At 40.3% G+C, this 15,201-nt stretch overlaps 1 protein-coding gene across 1 annotated transcript in view; it reads left to right on the top strand.

Annotated features, from left to right (window-relative positions):
- pfkla (phosphofructokinase, liver a) overlaps nt 1–1,515 on the top strand; it is a 39,837-nt gene extending 38,322 nt beyond the window's left edge. Inside the window, exons 18-22 of the mRNA XM_056290126.1 lie at nt 361–422; nt 595–706; nt 821–920; nt 1,020–1,125; nt 1,220–1,515. Coding sequence (XP_056146101.1) covers nt 361–422; nt 595–706; nt 821–920; nt 1,020–1,125; nt 1,220–1,367 — 528 coding nt within the window. The 3' untranslated portion in view covers nt 1,368–1,515. The remainder of the gene's footprint in view (nt 1–360; nt 423–594; nt 707–820; nt 921–1,019; nt 1,126–1,219) is intronic.
- The last annotated feature ends 13,686 nt before the right edge of the window (nt 1,516–15,201 follow it).

The raw sequence follows: 15,201 nt of genomic DNA on the forward strand, positions 1-15,201 counted from the left end.
CTGTGTCTGTGGAGCCTCAGCGCTTTTAATCCCCGGGACTGAAGTCCCACCAGGGTCTTATTTTCTATATCTCCTGTTCTTTCTCTTCTCCTCAGCTTTCTGTGAAACGCTTGCTGTATGCAGGCAACTGCCCATTCTCCTTTAAGATGAAATTTACATTGACTAATTTCACAAAAGAAGTAAATTAAAGCACATTTCACTAGTGACTGATAATTCAACAGCCTGACACTAATGACAAAGTGGCTGATGGAGGTACCAGCCACACAGGGATACACAGATCTGTCTGTATGACCTTTGGAGCAGAACAGTTTTCTCCATCTGTTGTTGAGACTGCTCCTTAATTACCTCGCCCTTTCACAGACCAATGTGGAGCATTTGACAGAGAAGATGAAGAAAGATATCCAGCGAGGTCTGGTACTGAGGTAAATAATGGCCTCGTTGAGCTGTAAAGATCTTCATAAGCTGACCAGCCAGTTGCAGTAATGTTTTCCATCTTCCTATAAAGATATGTTCTTTTTTAGGTAGTGTATTTGCACTGGTTTTGAAGAGGAAATTTAATATTTTTTTTCTCACTGCCAATCTCTCTGTCTACAGAAATGAGAAATGCCATGAGCAGTACACCACAGATTTCATCCATAGACTTTATTCTGCAGAGGGGAAGGGTGTCTTTGACTGCAGAGTCAATGTGCTTGGGCACCTTCAGCAGGTATGAATCCAACATAAATCCACAGGGTTTATTGTTATGATAAAATGCAACCTGGCTAATTAGGCTTAATGTACTACCTTTCACCTGATGCATTGCTGTGTGATCTCTCTCTAGGGAGGGGCACCTACACCCTTTGACAGAAATTTTGGCACCAAGATGGGCGTGAAGGCCGTGCTCTGGCTTTCAGAGAAATTGACTGAAAACTTCCGGCAAGGTGCAGTGATGGTCGCAGCCCTACTTAAATAAATGGCTGCATCTCTAGAATTTTTGAAGGGAAGTAGTTCAGTATTGTGCTTCTGCTTTGTCCCCTTAGGACGCGTGTTTGCCAACTCGCCAGAGACTGCATGTGTGCTTGGCCTCAACAGGAAGGTCATCTCCTTCATACCGGTCACTGAGCTCAAGGATGATACCGATTTTGAGTAAGAGAGCCAAAAATCTCATTCACTGTTATTGCCAATATCAATATTCGAGTTTGAAAACACCAGGATACAGAGTTCGGTCTTTGTTTTGCAGGCATCGGATGCCTAAGATGCAGTGGTGGTTTAACTTGCGCCCAATGCTGAAAATGTTGGCCAAGTATCAAATTAGCTTCAGTGAATATGTCCCAGGAGAAATTGAGCATGTGACTCGACGATCCCTCAGCATGGACACTGGATTCTAAACCATCTCAAACCCTCCACTCCCCTCCATAACCTCCATGCCTTATTGTATAAAAATTATGTTTTGTGGATCTTTTCTGTGTTTAAGACACTAACTTTTAAACCAGCATTGATGTCTCTTTATAAATGTTCAATCATCCAGGTAAGAAAATCAAAGAAGGTTGAATCAGTTCATTGGGACACATCGTTTATTGACAGATATGTTTCATCATCATCTAAGTGACCTCTTCAGTCTCACCTGACTGCAGGTGCCCCCACCCTTATACACAATACAGTGACTGCAGGTGTCCCCACTCTTATAAACAATACAGTGGCTGCAGGTGTCCCCACCCTTATACACAATACAGTGACTGCAGGTGTCCCCACTCTTATAAACAATACAGTGACTGCAGGTGTCCCCACCCTTATAAACAATACAGTGACTGCAGGTGTCCCCACCCTTATACACAATACAGTGACTGCAGGTGTCCCCACCCTTATAAACAATACAGTGACTGCAGGTGTCCCCACCCTTATAAACAATACAGTGACTGCAGGTGTCCCCACCCTTATAAACAATACAGTGACTGCAGGTGTCCCCACCCTTATAAACAATACAGTGACTGCAGGTGTCCCCACTCTTATAAACAATACAGTGACTGCAGGTGTCCCCACCCTTATACACAATACAGTGACTGCAGGTGTCCCCACCCTTATAAACAATACAGTGACTGCAGGTGTCCCCACCCTTATAAACAATACAGTGACTGCAGGTGTCCCCACCCTTATAAACAATAGTGACTGCAGGTGTCCCCACCCTTATAAACAATACAGTGACTGCAGGTGTCCCCACCCTTATAAACAATACAGTGACTGCAGGTGTCCCCACCCTTATAAACAATAGTGACTGCAGGTGTCCCCACCCTTATAAACAATACAGTGACTGTAGGTGTTGGTGACAGATGAAGACACCTCCTGGTGCAGTTCAGGGATGGTTGTTCCCTCTTCACATAGATGGCCTCTTTGACTCCCCGTTCAAACCAGCGTTCCTCCCTTTCAAGGATGGTTACATCGTCATCCTTGAAAGAGTGGCTACTGGCCTGTAGATTGTGTAGACTGTGGAGTCCTGGCCTGTAGATGGTGTAGATTGTGGAGTCCTGGCCTGTAGATGGGGTAGATTGTGGAGTCCTGGTCTGTAGATGGTGTAGACTATGGAGTCCTGGCCTGTAGATGGTGTAGACTGTGGAGTTCTGGCCTATAGATGGTGTATACTGTGGAGTCCTGGTCTGTAGATGGTGTAGACTGTGAAGTCCTGGCCTGTAGATGGTGTAGATTGTGGAGTCCTGGTCTGTAGATGGTGTAGACTGTGGAGTCCTGGCCTGTAGATGGTGTAGACTGTGGAGTCCTGGCCTGTAGATGGTGTAGACTGTGGCGTCCTGGCCTGTAGATGGTGTAGATTGTGGAGTCCTGGTCTGTAGATGGTGTAGACTGTGGAGTCCTGGTCTGTAGATGGTGTAGATTGTGGAGTCCTGGTCTGTAGATGGTGTAGACTGTGGAGTCCTGGCCTGTAGATGGTGTAGACTGTGGAGTCCTGGCCTGTAGATGGTGTAGACTGTGGAGTCCTGGTCTGTAGATGGTGTAGATATTGGAGTCCTGGTCTGTAGATGGTGTAGATTGTGGAGTCCTGGTCTGTAGATGGTGTAGATTATGGAGTCCTGGTCTGTAGATGGTGTAGACTGTGGAGTCCTGGTCTGTAGATGGTGTAGATTGTGGAGTCCTGGTCTGTAGATGGTGTAGACTGTGGAGTCCTGGCCTGTAGATGGTGTAGACTGTGGAGTCCTGGCCTGTAGATGGTGTAGACTGTGGAGTCCTGGTCTGTAGATGGTGTAGACTGTGGAGTCCTGGCCTGTAGATGGGTGTAGACTGTTGAGTCCTGGCCTGTGGATGGTGCAGACTGTGGAGTCCTGGCCTGACGTGGTAGCTCTCCTGTGTTGTGCCATCCTCTTGGCCAGCATCTGTTTAGTTTCCCTGATGTACAAGTCACGGCAATCCTCCCGGCACTTAACAGCTACACTATATTGCTGTTTGTGCCGGGGGACCTGATCCTTGGGATGGACCAACTTCTGGTGCAGCGTTTTGGGGTTTGAAAGCAACCGAGACGCGGTGTTTGGAAAATACGCATCTCAACTGTTCCGACACTCCCACCACACACAGAATCACAGCTGGTTTACACTTAATAAGACAGCTGTTGTCCTTCTCCTCTCTTCGATCAGCTGCTGCACTGTTTGGGATCTTCCTGGCTTTGACAAACGCCCAGTTAGGATAACCACACTTAACCAGGGCCTGTTTAATGTGGGACTTCTCCTCTTCCCCGGCTGCTGTGTTGGTGGGGACGCTGTCAGCTCGGTGGTCCAGCGTCCTGATGACTCCTAGTTTGTGCTCCAGTAGATGATGAGAGTCAAACCTTCAGTACTGATCAGTATGTGTTGGTTTACGGTAAACACCAACAATCAAATGTCCCCCATCACCAATTACAGTTTCAGTGTAAGAAGGCTGACCTGTCATGTTCCACATCCTCCCTGGTGAACTTGATGTGGTGTCCACAGAGTTAATGTGGTCGGTGAAACGTGGGGTGTCCTGAGATTTAATTTTAACCCAGGTGTCCACAAATCTGAACCAACACCACCTAGCCATTCAGATTTGTGGACGACACCTGGGTTAAAATTAAATAAAAATTGAAATTAAAAGGGAATCCAAATGGGAAATAACTTTGTAAGCTTAATGCATCAAGAATTTAAATAGGACAGTATACGTAGAAGATGCAAATGAGGCCTATGAATAATTTCTGTCCATTATAGTAATGCTGCATGAAAAAAAACTGTCCACTAGTAAGGAAAGTAAGTAAACAAATATATGCTGAAAAACCACGGTTAACTAAAGGAATACTAAATGCATGTAAGAAGAAAAATTTATTATATAAAGAATTTTTAAAGAAAAGAACAACAGAAGCTGATCAAAAATATAAGATATATAAAAACAAATTAACTAGAATTATGAGAATCAGCAAAAAGGATTATTACAGTAAATTACTAGAGGGCAACAAAAACAACATTAAACAAACATGGAATGTATTAAATGACATTATTAAAAAAAGGAAGTGGGGAGGCAGGATACCCTAACCATTACCTGACTAGAAGTAATTCAACTATTAATGACAAGGCCATGGTTGCAAATGAGTTCAATAAGTTTGTTGTCAGTGTTGGTCCTGATTTGGCTGAGCAAATTGCAAAGACCGGTAGCGGAGATAATGTGGAAAGCAAGAAAATGTCTGTTAAAGAATCCATATTTCTAAGGGGAACAAATGAAAAAGAAATTATTGATACAGTTAAAAATTTCAAGAACAAGAAGTCCACTGAATGGAATGGAATAGACATGTTTATGGTCAAAAATATCATCGAATACATTGCAAAACCTTTGTCTCACATCTGTAACCAATCCCCACAAACTGGTGTTTTTCCAAACAAAATGAAAACAGCCAAAGTTATACCAATCTATAAGTCTGGTGATAGACACGTCCTTTCAAATTACAGACCTGTTTCCTTGCTTCCACAGTTCTCAAAAATACTAGAATATACTTTTCAAAAATACACGACTTCATCACAAAACATAATGTACTGTGTAATCAGCAATATGGTTTTAGAGCAAACAGAACAACTTCATTTGCACTTATAGAATTTATAGATGAAATAACAATGGCAATAGAAAACAAAAAAATGTGCAATAGGGGTATTTCTGGATCTAAAAAAAGCATTTGACACCGTAGACCATGGATTATTACTGAAAAAACTACAATCATATGGAATTAGGGGAACCACACTCTCCTGGTAGATGATTTACTAGACATCATGGTCTCTGGTGGTAGATGATTTACTAGACATCATGGTCTCTGGTGGTAGATGATTTACTAGACATCATGGTCACTGGTGGTAGATGATTTACTAGACATCATGGTCTCTGGTGGTAGATGATTTACTAGGCATCATGGTCTCTGGTGGTAGATGATTTACTAGGCATCATGGTCTCTGGTGGTAGATGATTTACTAGACATCATGGTCTCTGGTGGTAGATGATTTACTAGACATCATGGTCTCTGGTGGTAGATGATTTACTAGACATCATGGTCTCTGGTGGTAGATGATTTACTAGGCATCATGGTCTCTGGTGGTAGATGATTTACTAGACATCATGGTCTCTGGTGGTAGATGATTTACTAGACATCATGGTCTCTGGTGGTAGATGATTTACTAGACATCATGGTCTCTGGTGGTAGATGATTTACTAGACATCATGGTCTCTGGTGGTAGATGATTTACTAGACATCATGGTCTCTGGTGGTAGATGATTTACTAGGCATCATGGTCTCTGGTGGTAGATGATTTACTAGACATCATGGTCTCTGGTGGTAGATGATTTACTAGGCATCATGGTCTCTGGTGGTAGATGATTTACTAGACATCATGGTCTCTGGTGGTAGATGATTTACTAGACATCATGGTCTCTGGTGGTAGATGATTTACTAGACATCATGGTCACTGCTGGTAGATGATTTACTAGACATCATGGTCTCTGGTGGTAGATGATTTACTAGACATCATGGTCTCTGGTGGTAGATGATTTACTAGACATCATGGTCACTGCTGGTAGATGATTTACTAGACATCATGGTCACTGCTGGTAGATGATTTACTAGACATCATGGTCTCTGGTGGTAGATGATTTACTAGACATCATGGTCACTGCTGGTAGATGATTTACTAGACATCATGGTCTCTGGTGGTAGATGATTTACTATGCATCATGGTCTCTGGTGGTAGATGATTTACTAGGCATCATGGTCTCTGGTGGTAGATGATTTACTAGACATCATGGTCACTGCTGGTAGATGATTGAGTTTTCATTTAAATCACACAGTTCACTGTTGAAATATTAAAATAGAAAAAGGGGGTAGAACTAGATAAGTTTTTAACTTCTGCCTATTCCTTTTCAAACTGCCGAGATTTGAAACAAATGTTTGATGATATTGTTTGCTTGTTTTGATTTTTTTTTATTATACATTTTATTTTTTTAACGTTCGAAATAAACTGTTTGAAATAACATGTCATATGTAACGCTCAAGGAAATGTGAATGTACTTGCATAATTTACACAGAAATCGTTGTTTCCGATGCATCTGGTTTTAACATCCTCTTTGTAAATTTAACTCATTTTACTTGAGATGGTCACAAGCAGTCTCCAATGGGACCAACTGATTTCAGAAATGTAAATTTCCACTTCATATTCTGTGACTGAAACACTGCTGCCATCTTCCTTTGTAATACAAACTAAACAGCAAATCTAAACTAACGTACCAATATACAATTTACTTCAATGCATGTGAGTTCTTGAGTTCTTATTCAACGTTTTAAAACATTTTCATGTACTAGCTACGTAAAATAGGGAAATTAACAAAGAATTGTGATTATATTTCAGTTTATTTTGTTAGTATTAATTCAACAAGGAATTTTCAACACGGAAATTTTCAAATGTTTTCAACATAAATAAATTTCAAGTTTGATTCCAAATATATATTTTTTCTTTCAAAATAATTGTGCAGCAAACTGAACAAAACCCGAATGAACTATTATTCCTGGAATGCAGCTTATGGAATATAAACCCAACATTTTAAATGGTTAAAGCCTTCATAAAATGACCAACGCTACTAACTACTGTAATGTTAAAGTGACATACTGTATTAAATGTTTGTGTGTCACTGTCAACTAAATACTACAGAGGGACATGAGGAAAATAACTGATTATTGAAACCATAAACTTGCTGTGTTTCAAAGCTTTTCTTAACACTTTCCAAAGTTGATTGAGAACGGGAAAGCCTCCTCAGAGGCTTCATCTTGGTCTCCTATGGCCATCTCCGGTGTCGTGGCACCAAAAGAGAACGGGAACTCGTCTTCAGACTTCTCTGTTTGCTCAAATAGGAACCCTGAGCCAACAGAAACACTGTCATGGTTCCCAGTTGAAAGAAGCAGGTAACACACAAATTGCATGACATGAAATTCTAAGAAATTTTTATATTTTTACCGCTTGCAGCTTTAGATTCAGTGGTTTTCTGAAAAGAGAAATCGCCATTGATTTAACATCCTTACTTTGGTACTTTCATTGTTCTTATGCTTTATAAAGTATGGGCTACGATACCTTCTCACTGAAATATGAGTTTGTGAACATGAAAGGCGAGTCCTACAAGGAAAACATGCACACATTAGTCCAGCAGGGAGAATCTGTGATAAATGCCAGTTCTCTTTGACATTTTCCTTACCTCCTCCAGTGTGGAGACCATGTCAAATACAAATCCAGAGAAGCCAGGTGTGCTGGGATCAGGGTTCAAGGAGAAATGGAAAGCTGGAGACTTGCCGTCACTGGTTCCTTGACCTGTGCAGCTGTCAGGGCTGCAGCTAAAAGTGACATATTATAATACATTGAGCACAAAGTTGTCTTGATCATTCAGTGTTGCAATGTCTAACTTCACACAAGTAATACTGTTTGCTTACAACTTTTGTTCACTTTGACACTGCTTTTTTGATTGGATCTCCTTTAAAAGAGATTCACTGGGACTAAGCTGGTTCAGTAAAGGTTTTACAGTAATTTTACAGTTAAGAATATGTAGGGAAAAAACTGCTCTTACTTGAGTGACAAAGTTGGAGTTGAATATCCTACTTTCTCTCCTGCCTGCGGGGACTGAAACCCGACACTTGTTGGAGATGCAGGCTGAAGATAAGGACTAGTTCCCTCTTTATCCTCTTCCTCTGTCACAACTGAAGTCTGCTCCATCTTTTCAGCTGCCATTTCCTGCATCTCCTCCACTGGTTCCTCTCTACCTGATATGGTTGAATGCTCCTCCTGTTAAAGATGCTATTGTCAGTAATAATCCCCCACAAAGAACAGAAGTCTGCAATTGGCCTTTCACAGAATACACTTACACAGAGCACTATAAACAGCTCTAGTAAAGCAGTAACAGTACTAACAGTACTTTTTATAGTAACAGTACTATAAAAGTCTCTTCAACTTTCCAAATTCCCTAAAATGAGTGAGGATTCTTTGTTGAATAACTGTAACATTAAGATTGTTGTTCACCCGTTGCTGTGACAAGGACCATTTAGTCATCCTGTAGGGGTCCATTTCTGTGGGTGCAAAGATGGCTGGTTAGTCCAATCCGCACCCTGAATGTTCTTTGGCAGCGTGGGCATGGGATAGTGGGAGTAGCTGGAGGGTTGCTGGCACAGTCTTTCCTGGTCTGCCTGCAGCTCTCTGCTGTGGCAATCCTGGTGGCATCACATGTGTTTGTAACATTTCGGACAGCTGCATGCCACTCTCCTCTGTTCAGAGCTTTCTGTTCCCATGTGTCGTAGTTGATGGTGAAGGCCTTTAACGAAACCTTCAAGGTGTCTTTGAAATGTTTTTTTTTACCACCTTAGGAGCGCTTGCCTTGTTTGAGTTCACCATATAATAGTTTCTTTGGGAGCCAGTAGTCTGGCATGCGAACTACATGGCCCACCCAACGAAGCTGTGATTGCATGAGGATGGTGTGTATACTCGGCAGTCTTGAGCGAGTGAGGAGCTCTGTGTCAGGGATCTTGTCATACCACTTTATGCCAAGAAGTTTTCTGAGGCATGTGGTGTGAAAGTGGTTTAGTGTTTTTGCATGGCATTTGTAAACTGTCCGTGTTATGAAGCCGTAAAGCAGTGTGGTGAGAACTATGGCCTGATACACTTTAATTTTTGTCTCCTGGGTGATGCCTCTTCTGTTCCACACATTCTTGTGGAGTCTACCAAAAGCAGTACTTGCTTTAGCAAGGTGTGCACTCACTCCTTCATCAATAGTGACATATCTGGAGAGAAAACTGCCCAGGTAGGTGAATTTGTCAGCCGCATTTAATCGATGCCCATTTATGGTGACGTTGGGTACATTGTATGGCTTGCCCGGAGCTGGCTGATGAAGTACTTCAGTCTTTTTTATGTTGATGGTGAGGCCAAAGTTGTTGCAAGCCTCTGAGAACTTATTGACACTATGTTGCATGTTGGCTTCGGATGTAGCGTTGAGAGCGTAGTCATCAGCAAACAGAGGAATGTTAATGGTTGCCATCTTAACTAAGGTTTTTGCTTTAAGCCGCTGAAGGTTGATGAGACAGCCATCAAAGCGGTAATTGACAACAATGCCAGCGTCCCCTTCTCTGAAGGCATCTGACAGCATGGCTGAGAACATAAGGCTGAACAGGGTTGGGGCAAGAAGACAGCCTTACTTTACTCCGTTAGAGACAGGGAACGGCTCGGATGCAACGCCATTGTCTTGGACTCTGGCTAGCATGCCATTGTGTTGCTGCTGTATGATGGTGATGAACTTTTTTGGACATCCTCATTTTGCCATGACTCTCCAAAGGCTGTCTCTGAAGACAGTATCAAAGGCCTTGGTCAGATCGACAAAAGTGGAGTACAGGTCAACATTTTTTTCCTGGCATTTTTCTTGAAGCTGGCAGGTAGCAAACACCATGTCTATGGTTCCGCATTCTTCCCGGAATCCACACTCACTCTCAGGTAGAAGTCCTCTCTCTAGGTGTGCGCTGAGACGATTTAGTAAAACTCTTGCAAGCGTCTTGCCTGCAATGGACAGCAGGGAAATTCCACGGGGGTTATCACATGATTGGCGATTTCCCTTGTGCTTATAAAGGTGAATGATGGAGGCATCTTTAAAGTCCTGAGGTACTGTTTCAGTTTGCCATATGAGACAAAACAACTGCTGAAGTTTCTTAGCAATCGCAGGCCCTCCTTCTTTATAAATTTCAGCTGGGATGGAGTCTGAGCTACTTTTCCATTTGACAGCTGTCCGATTGCCTTAGGTGTCTCTTCCATTGTTGGAAGGGCGCTCGGTGTCTCATCAGATGGAATTTGGGGTAGTCAATTGATGGCTTCCTAGTTGATGGTAGAAGGGCAATTCAAAGAGGCAATCACATATTCAATTCTATGGATCCTGGCTTTCAGACAAAGGACTGTACTTGCCCCGATGACAAGTTATATGATGTGTGTGTATGTGTTATTAAAGTTAATGAGCCAAATGTATAGAGTGGATGTATGATGGTAAACTACAGATTAAGTATTTTTCCACACCCTCAAACCCACTTGGAGGAAAATTATAAAGGGAACTTTAGCCAACTCTAAGTTTGAATAGACAATGAATTAACACACAACCTGTCCCTCTGATCCATTTCCCCTGTCCTGATCTGCACTTGGCATCTCATCTGATTGCTGCCTTTGTTCTGCAAAAATAAATGTACTTTTATTGGTCAGCTCAACTTTTTGTTAGGTAATACTGTAAGCCTAAAATTATACAAACACATATGAGACATTTAATGTTTTTATGAGTTGCACAATAAGGGTATTCAGTAAAATACCTCAAACTTTGTTATATACACCACCTGATGCTGGGTTTGACCACAGTTTATGGCTTGCTTCTTCTGGTGCTGGAGAGTAAGGATGAGTTTCCTCAGCTATGTTTGTCTCAAGCTTCTCTTCAGTGTTTAGGTCTCTGGACATCCCGCGACCATCCTGCAGAATATGTTTTATCAAAACAAGCAGTACAATACAATGCTAAAGGCTGGAGAAAACTTTGATATGTACTTAATTTGGCATGAACGTTTACAACGGATACTCAAACAGCATGACTTCTAAGTCTATTGACTGTTTACTCAAGTTTCAGTACCTTATCAAATATTGAACAATTTAAGGACTGGATCGAAGAAACGTATTCAAAATCAACACAAAAGAACGTGTTCATATGTGGGGATTTCAATATAGACCCCTTAAATCCAAATAAGCACAGTAAGACAAGAGGTCATTAACACAATGTATAGTTTGGGTTTATATCCTAAAATCACTAGACCTAGCAGAACCACAGCACACTGTGCCACCTTAATAGACAATATATTCACAAACATCACAAACATAGAAGGAAACACTGAGAGTGGGCTTTTAATAAATGACATCGGTGACCATCTACCAGTTTTTACTGTCTATGACTGCAATTTTAGGAAGAACAAAGTTCCAAACAACATTAAATATATAAGAATAAGAACAGAGGAATCCAAGAATGCTTTCAAAAATGAATTACTAACGGAATAAAGTATACAAAGAAAAAGACACTGATAAAGCTTACGATTCATTCCTACATATATTTCACTCCTTATATGAAAAAAATTGCCCAATAGAACAATTCAACAGTAAACGGAAATATAAAGATAGTCAATGGATCACAAAGGAACTACATAACGCTTGTCATAAAAAATAAGCTATATAAAGAATTCATAAAACACAGAACAATTGAAGCAGAAATAAAATACAAAAGATATAAAAACAAGCTAACTAACATTATGAGGATATACAAGAAGGAATACTAAAGCAAAGAATTAGAGATCAATAAAAACAACACCAAAGGTATATGGAATGTGTTGAATAGTGTTATTAGAAACGGTTCTAGAAGCCCAAGCTGCCCTCAATACTTTAAAGATAATGATAAGACTATAAACAACATGGGAGACATGGTCAATGGCTTCAACAGATTCTTTGTTAATGTGGACCAAAGCTGGAAGAAAAAAAATCAATGACACACAAACAATCACAGAGGGGAATGACAGTGATTATGGGGACAGAAATCCAAGTTCCATTTTTCTTAGAGCGGTAGAAGAGAAGGAAGTCGTGGACATCGTAAACAAATGCTAGAACAAAAATCTGCTGACTGGAATGATATTGATATGACAATAGTTAATTAAGTAATCTAAGATATTGCAAAACTACTAACCCACATCTATAACATGTCCTTTCAATTTGGTAAAGTTCCAAGCAAAATTAAAATCGCAAAAGTTATACCCTTATATAAAACCGGAGATAGACACCAATTTACAAACCACAGACCAATTCCATTATTGTCACAGTCCAAAATATTGGAACAACTAGTTGTTATTAGACTAGACAAATTCATTGAGAAGTACAATCTGTTGACCGATACACAGTATGGGTTTCGACCAAACAGATCCACATCTCTGGCACTCATTGAATTAACTGAAGAAATAACTAATTGCATTGACCAAAAAAGTTTGCTGTGGAAATATATACGTATAGATAAAAAAAAAAGCCTTTGACACTATTGATCACAATAGATTAATAGATAAATTGCAAAGGTATGGTATCAGGGTGGTGCAGAATTGGCTAAGAAGCTATTTAAGTAACAGGCAGCAGTTTGTAAAGAGAGGCAAACATAAATCATTATGCATGGATATTACTTGTGGTGTACCCCAGGGGTCGGTTTTAGGTCCAAAACTGTTCATTTTGTACTTAAATGATATATGCAAGATATCAAAAATATTGACATTTGTTCTATTTGCTGATGACACGAATATATTTTGTTCTGCTGAGAATTTACAGCAGCTTTTGGAGGTGACAACAAAAGAAATGGAAAAATTAAAATGGTGGTTTGACAAAAATAAATTATCCCTAAATCTGGTCAAAACAAAGTTTATGTTGTTTGGAAAATATAAAATAAACACCAAAGTAAAAGTAGTGATTGACAATGTCCAACTAGAAAGAGTATATGAAAATAAATTTCTAGGTGTGATACTAGACCACAAAATCTGCTGGAAACCTCACACAACATGTGTGCGAGCAAAGCTGCCAAGCAGCATTGCAGTCATGAGAAAGGCAAGTCACATTCTGGATTATAAATAATTTTTCACTCTGTATTGTTCATTTATTTTACCATATCTGATCTACTGTGTGGAGGTATGGGTAAGACCTACAAAACTAGCCTAAAACCATTATATATACTACAAAAAAGAGTCATATGGATCGTTAATGTAGGATATCGTGAACACACCAACAAGGTATTTTTAAAGTCAAGTGCCTTGAAGTTCAGGGATTTAGTAGAATTTAACTCAGCACAAATAATGTTCAAAGCAAGAAGCAATCTACTACTGAGTAATATACAAAATATTCTCAGACAGAGAAGGGGAATATAATCTGAGAGGGAAATTAAACTTCAAGAAATTATGTGTTGGTACAACTGTGAAGAGCATGGGTATTTCAATCTGTGGGGAACAGTCTGAACATGGAACTCAAACACAGTACAAACATTACACAGTTCCAGAAGAAGTACAAAGGACTGATTATCGAGACATATAGTGACGATGAAGAGTTGTGTTAACTGTGTAAGTTTAATTTATCTCTAAACATTTCTTATTAAAAATTTTCAATTTTCTTTCTGACACCTAGTGGATATTTGGGTTGCACATAGCACCGAGATCTGTTTATTCTTGCTACATGACATTAGGATGTGTTTTTCTTCTTTTTTCTCTTTCTCTCGAGTGTTTTTGACGTTTTTTTCTTTCTCTTATTGTTCACAGTAGGTGAGTTTGTATTGTGCAGCACAACTTGCATTGAACATGAACTACACAGTACAGTGGGAATTGAGTTTGAAATGTATAGTAGCTGAATTAACTAAGAGTAGGTGAGAAAGGGTAGGAAAAAATAAGTGTACTTCCTCCTACTCCTTTTCCAACATCTAACAAATAATCTGATGCAGAGATTTGTTCGCTGAGTTTGATGTGCGGATTTGTTGTTCACTTCAGATTATTGGGTATGGCTTATCTGTATGTTATATCCCGCTTATTTACATATTTGAAATAAATCATCATTCATTATCAGTGACTTCAAAATTAAGTGTCATTTAAAAATGGTTGATTCTTTATCTATCATAGCCAAAATTATCAATAAATAGAAGGATGATAACTGAGTACCTTTAACTGGGTAAGATCAAGAGAGGTGAGGGCTATGGAAGAATTAATGTCTTCCTCTGTGTGTTGATCCAGCTGTTTCTCTGACTCTGTTATGGTCAGCTCATCAGAGATACTGAGGAAAAAGTGGAGTCAATTAAAGCAAAGTGCAGTAAAGCTGGAGGCCAAGCTTTATTTTACATATTAGCAGTAAACATGTTCAGAAGGCTGTGATGGCCTGGTGGCCTGTCCAGGGTGTCTCCCCGCCTGCCGCCCAATGACTGCTGGGATAGGCTCCAGCATCCCCACGTCCCTGAGAGCAGGATAAGTGGTTTGGATAATGGATGGATGGATGGTCAGAAGGATACCTCTTTGATGTGTTGTCTGTGGAAGATGCATTGAGTGTTTGACCTGGTTGGGCCAGAAACAAAATGAACCATGTAAATGGCAGTAAATCCTTACAAGCCTAACCGTGAAAGTTATTGGGATCATACAGCTAGCTTTACCTGTTAGACTGTCCAACTCTTTCTGCTTCATTATTATCTGATCTTCACAAGTCTTGATGCGATGTTCAATCTCCTGTTTTTCAGTCTGAATTGCGAGGTGCTTTTTAGCGAGGGGATGTTTACAATAATACTCTTCATGCTGCTGGAACACTTTCCTGGCACTTGCAATCCTCTCCTCATACGCCTTCCTTTTTCATTAAAAATGAAAAAAGTTAGCTTCTTTCACCAGCACTGAGTGAAATGTTTATGTCTAGTGTCAAAATTGAACATTGCAGTTAATAATATCCGTACGTGTCTTGGTTGTAGTTCTCTTGCCTCCTGTCTAGCTCTGCCTTCAAAGTCTTCTCGTACTGTTGAAGAAGGGTGCTCGTCACCCTCATGCTACAGGGCCAGCAATTAATATTGAGAGATTAGCAGCACATTATGGTACATGTTTTTAAATGTAGATGTGTCATGGTTCAACAATAAGGATTGCCCGAATGCCCGAGG

The sequence above is a fragment of the Lampris incognitus genome, chromosome 11 (genome assembly GCF_029633865.1).
Source record: "Lampris incognitus isolate fLamInc1 chromosome 11, fLamInc1.hap2, whole genome shotgun sequence".
NCBI classification, from domain to species: Eukaryota; Metazoa; Chordata; class Actinopteri; order Lampriformes; family Lampridae; genus Lampris; species Lampris incognitus.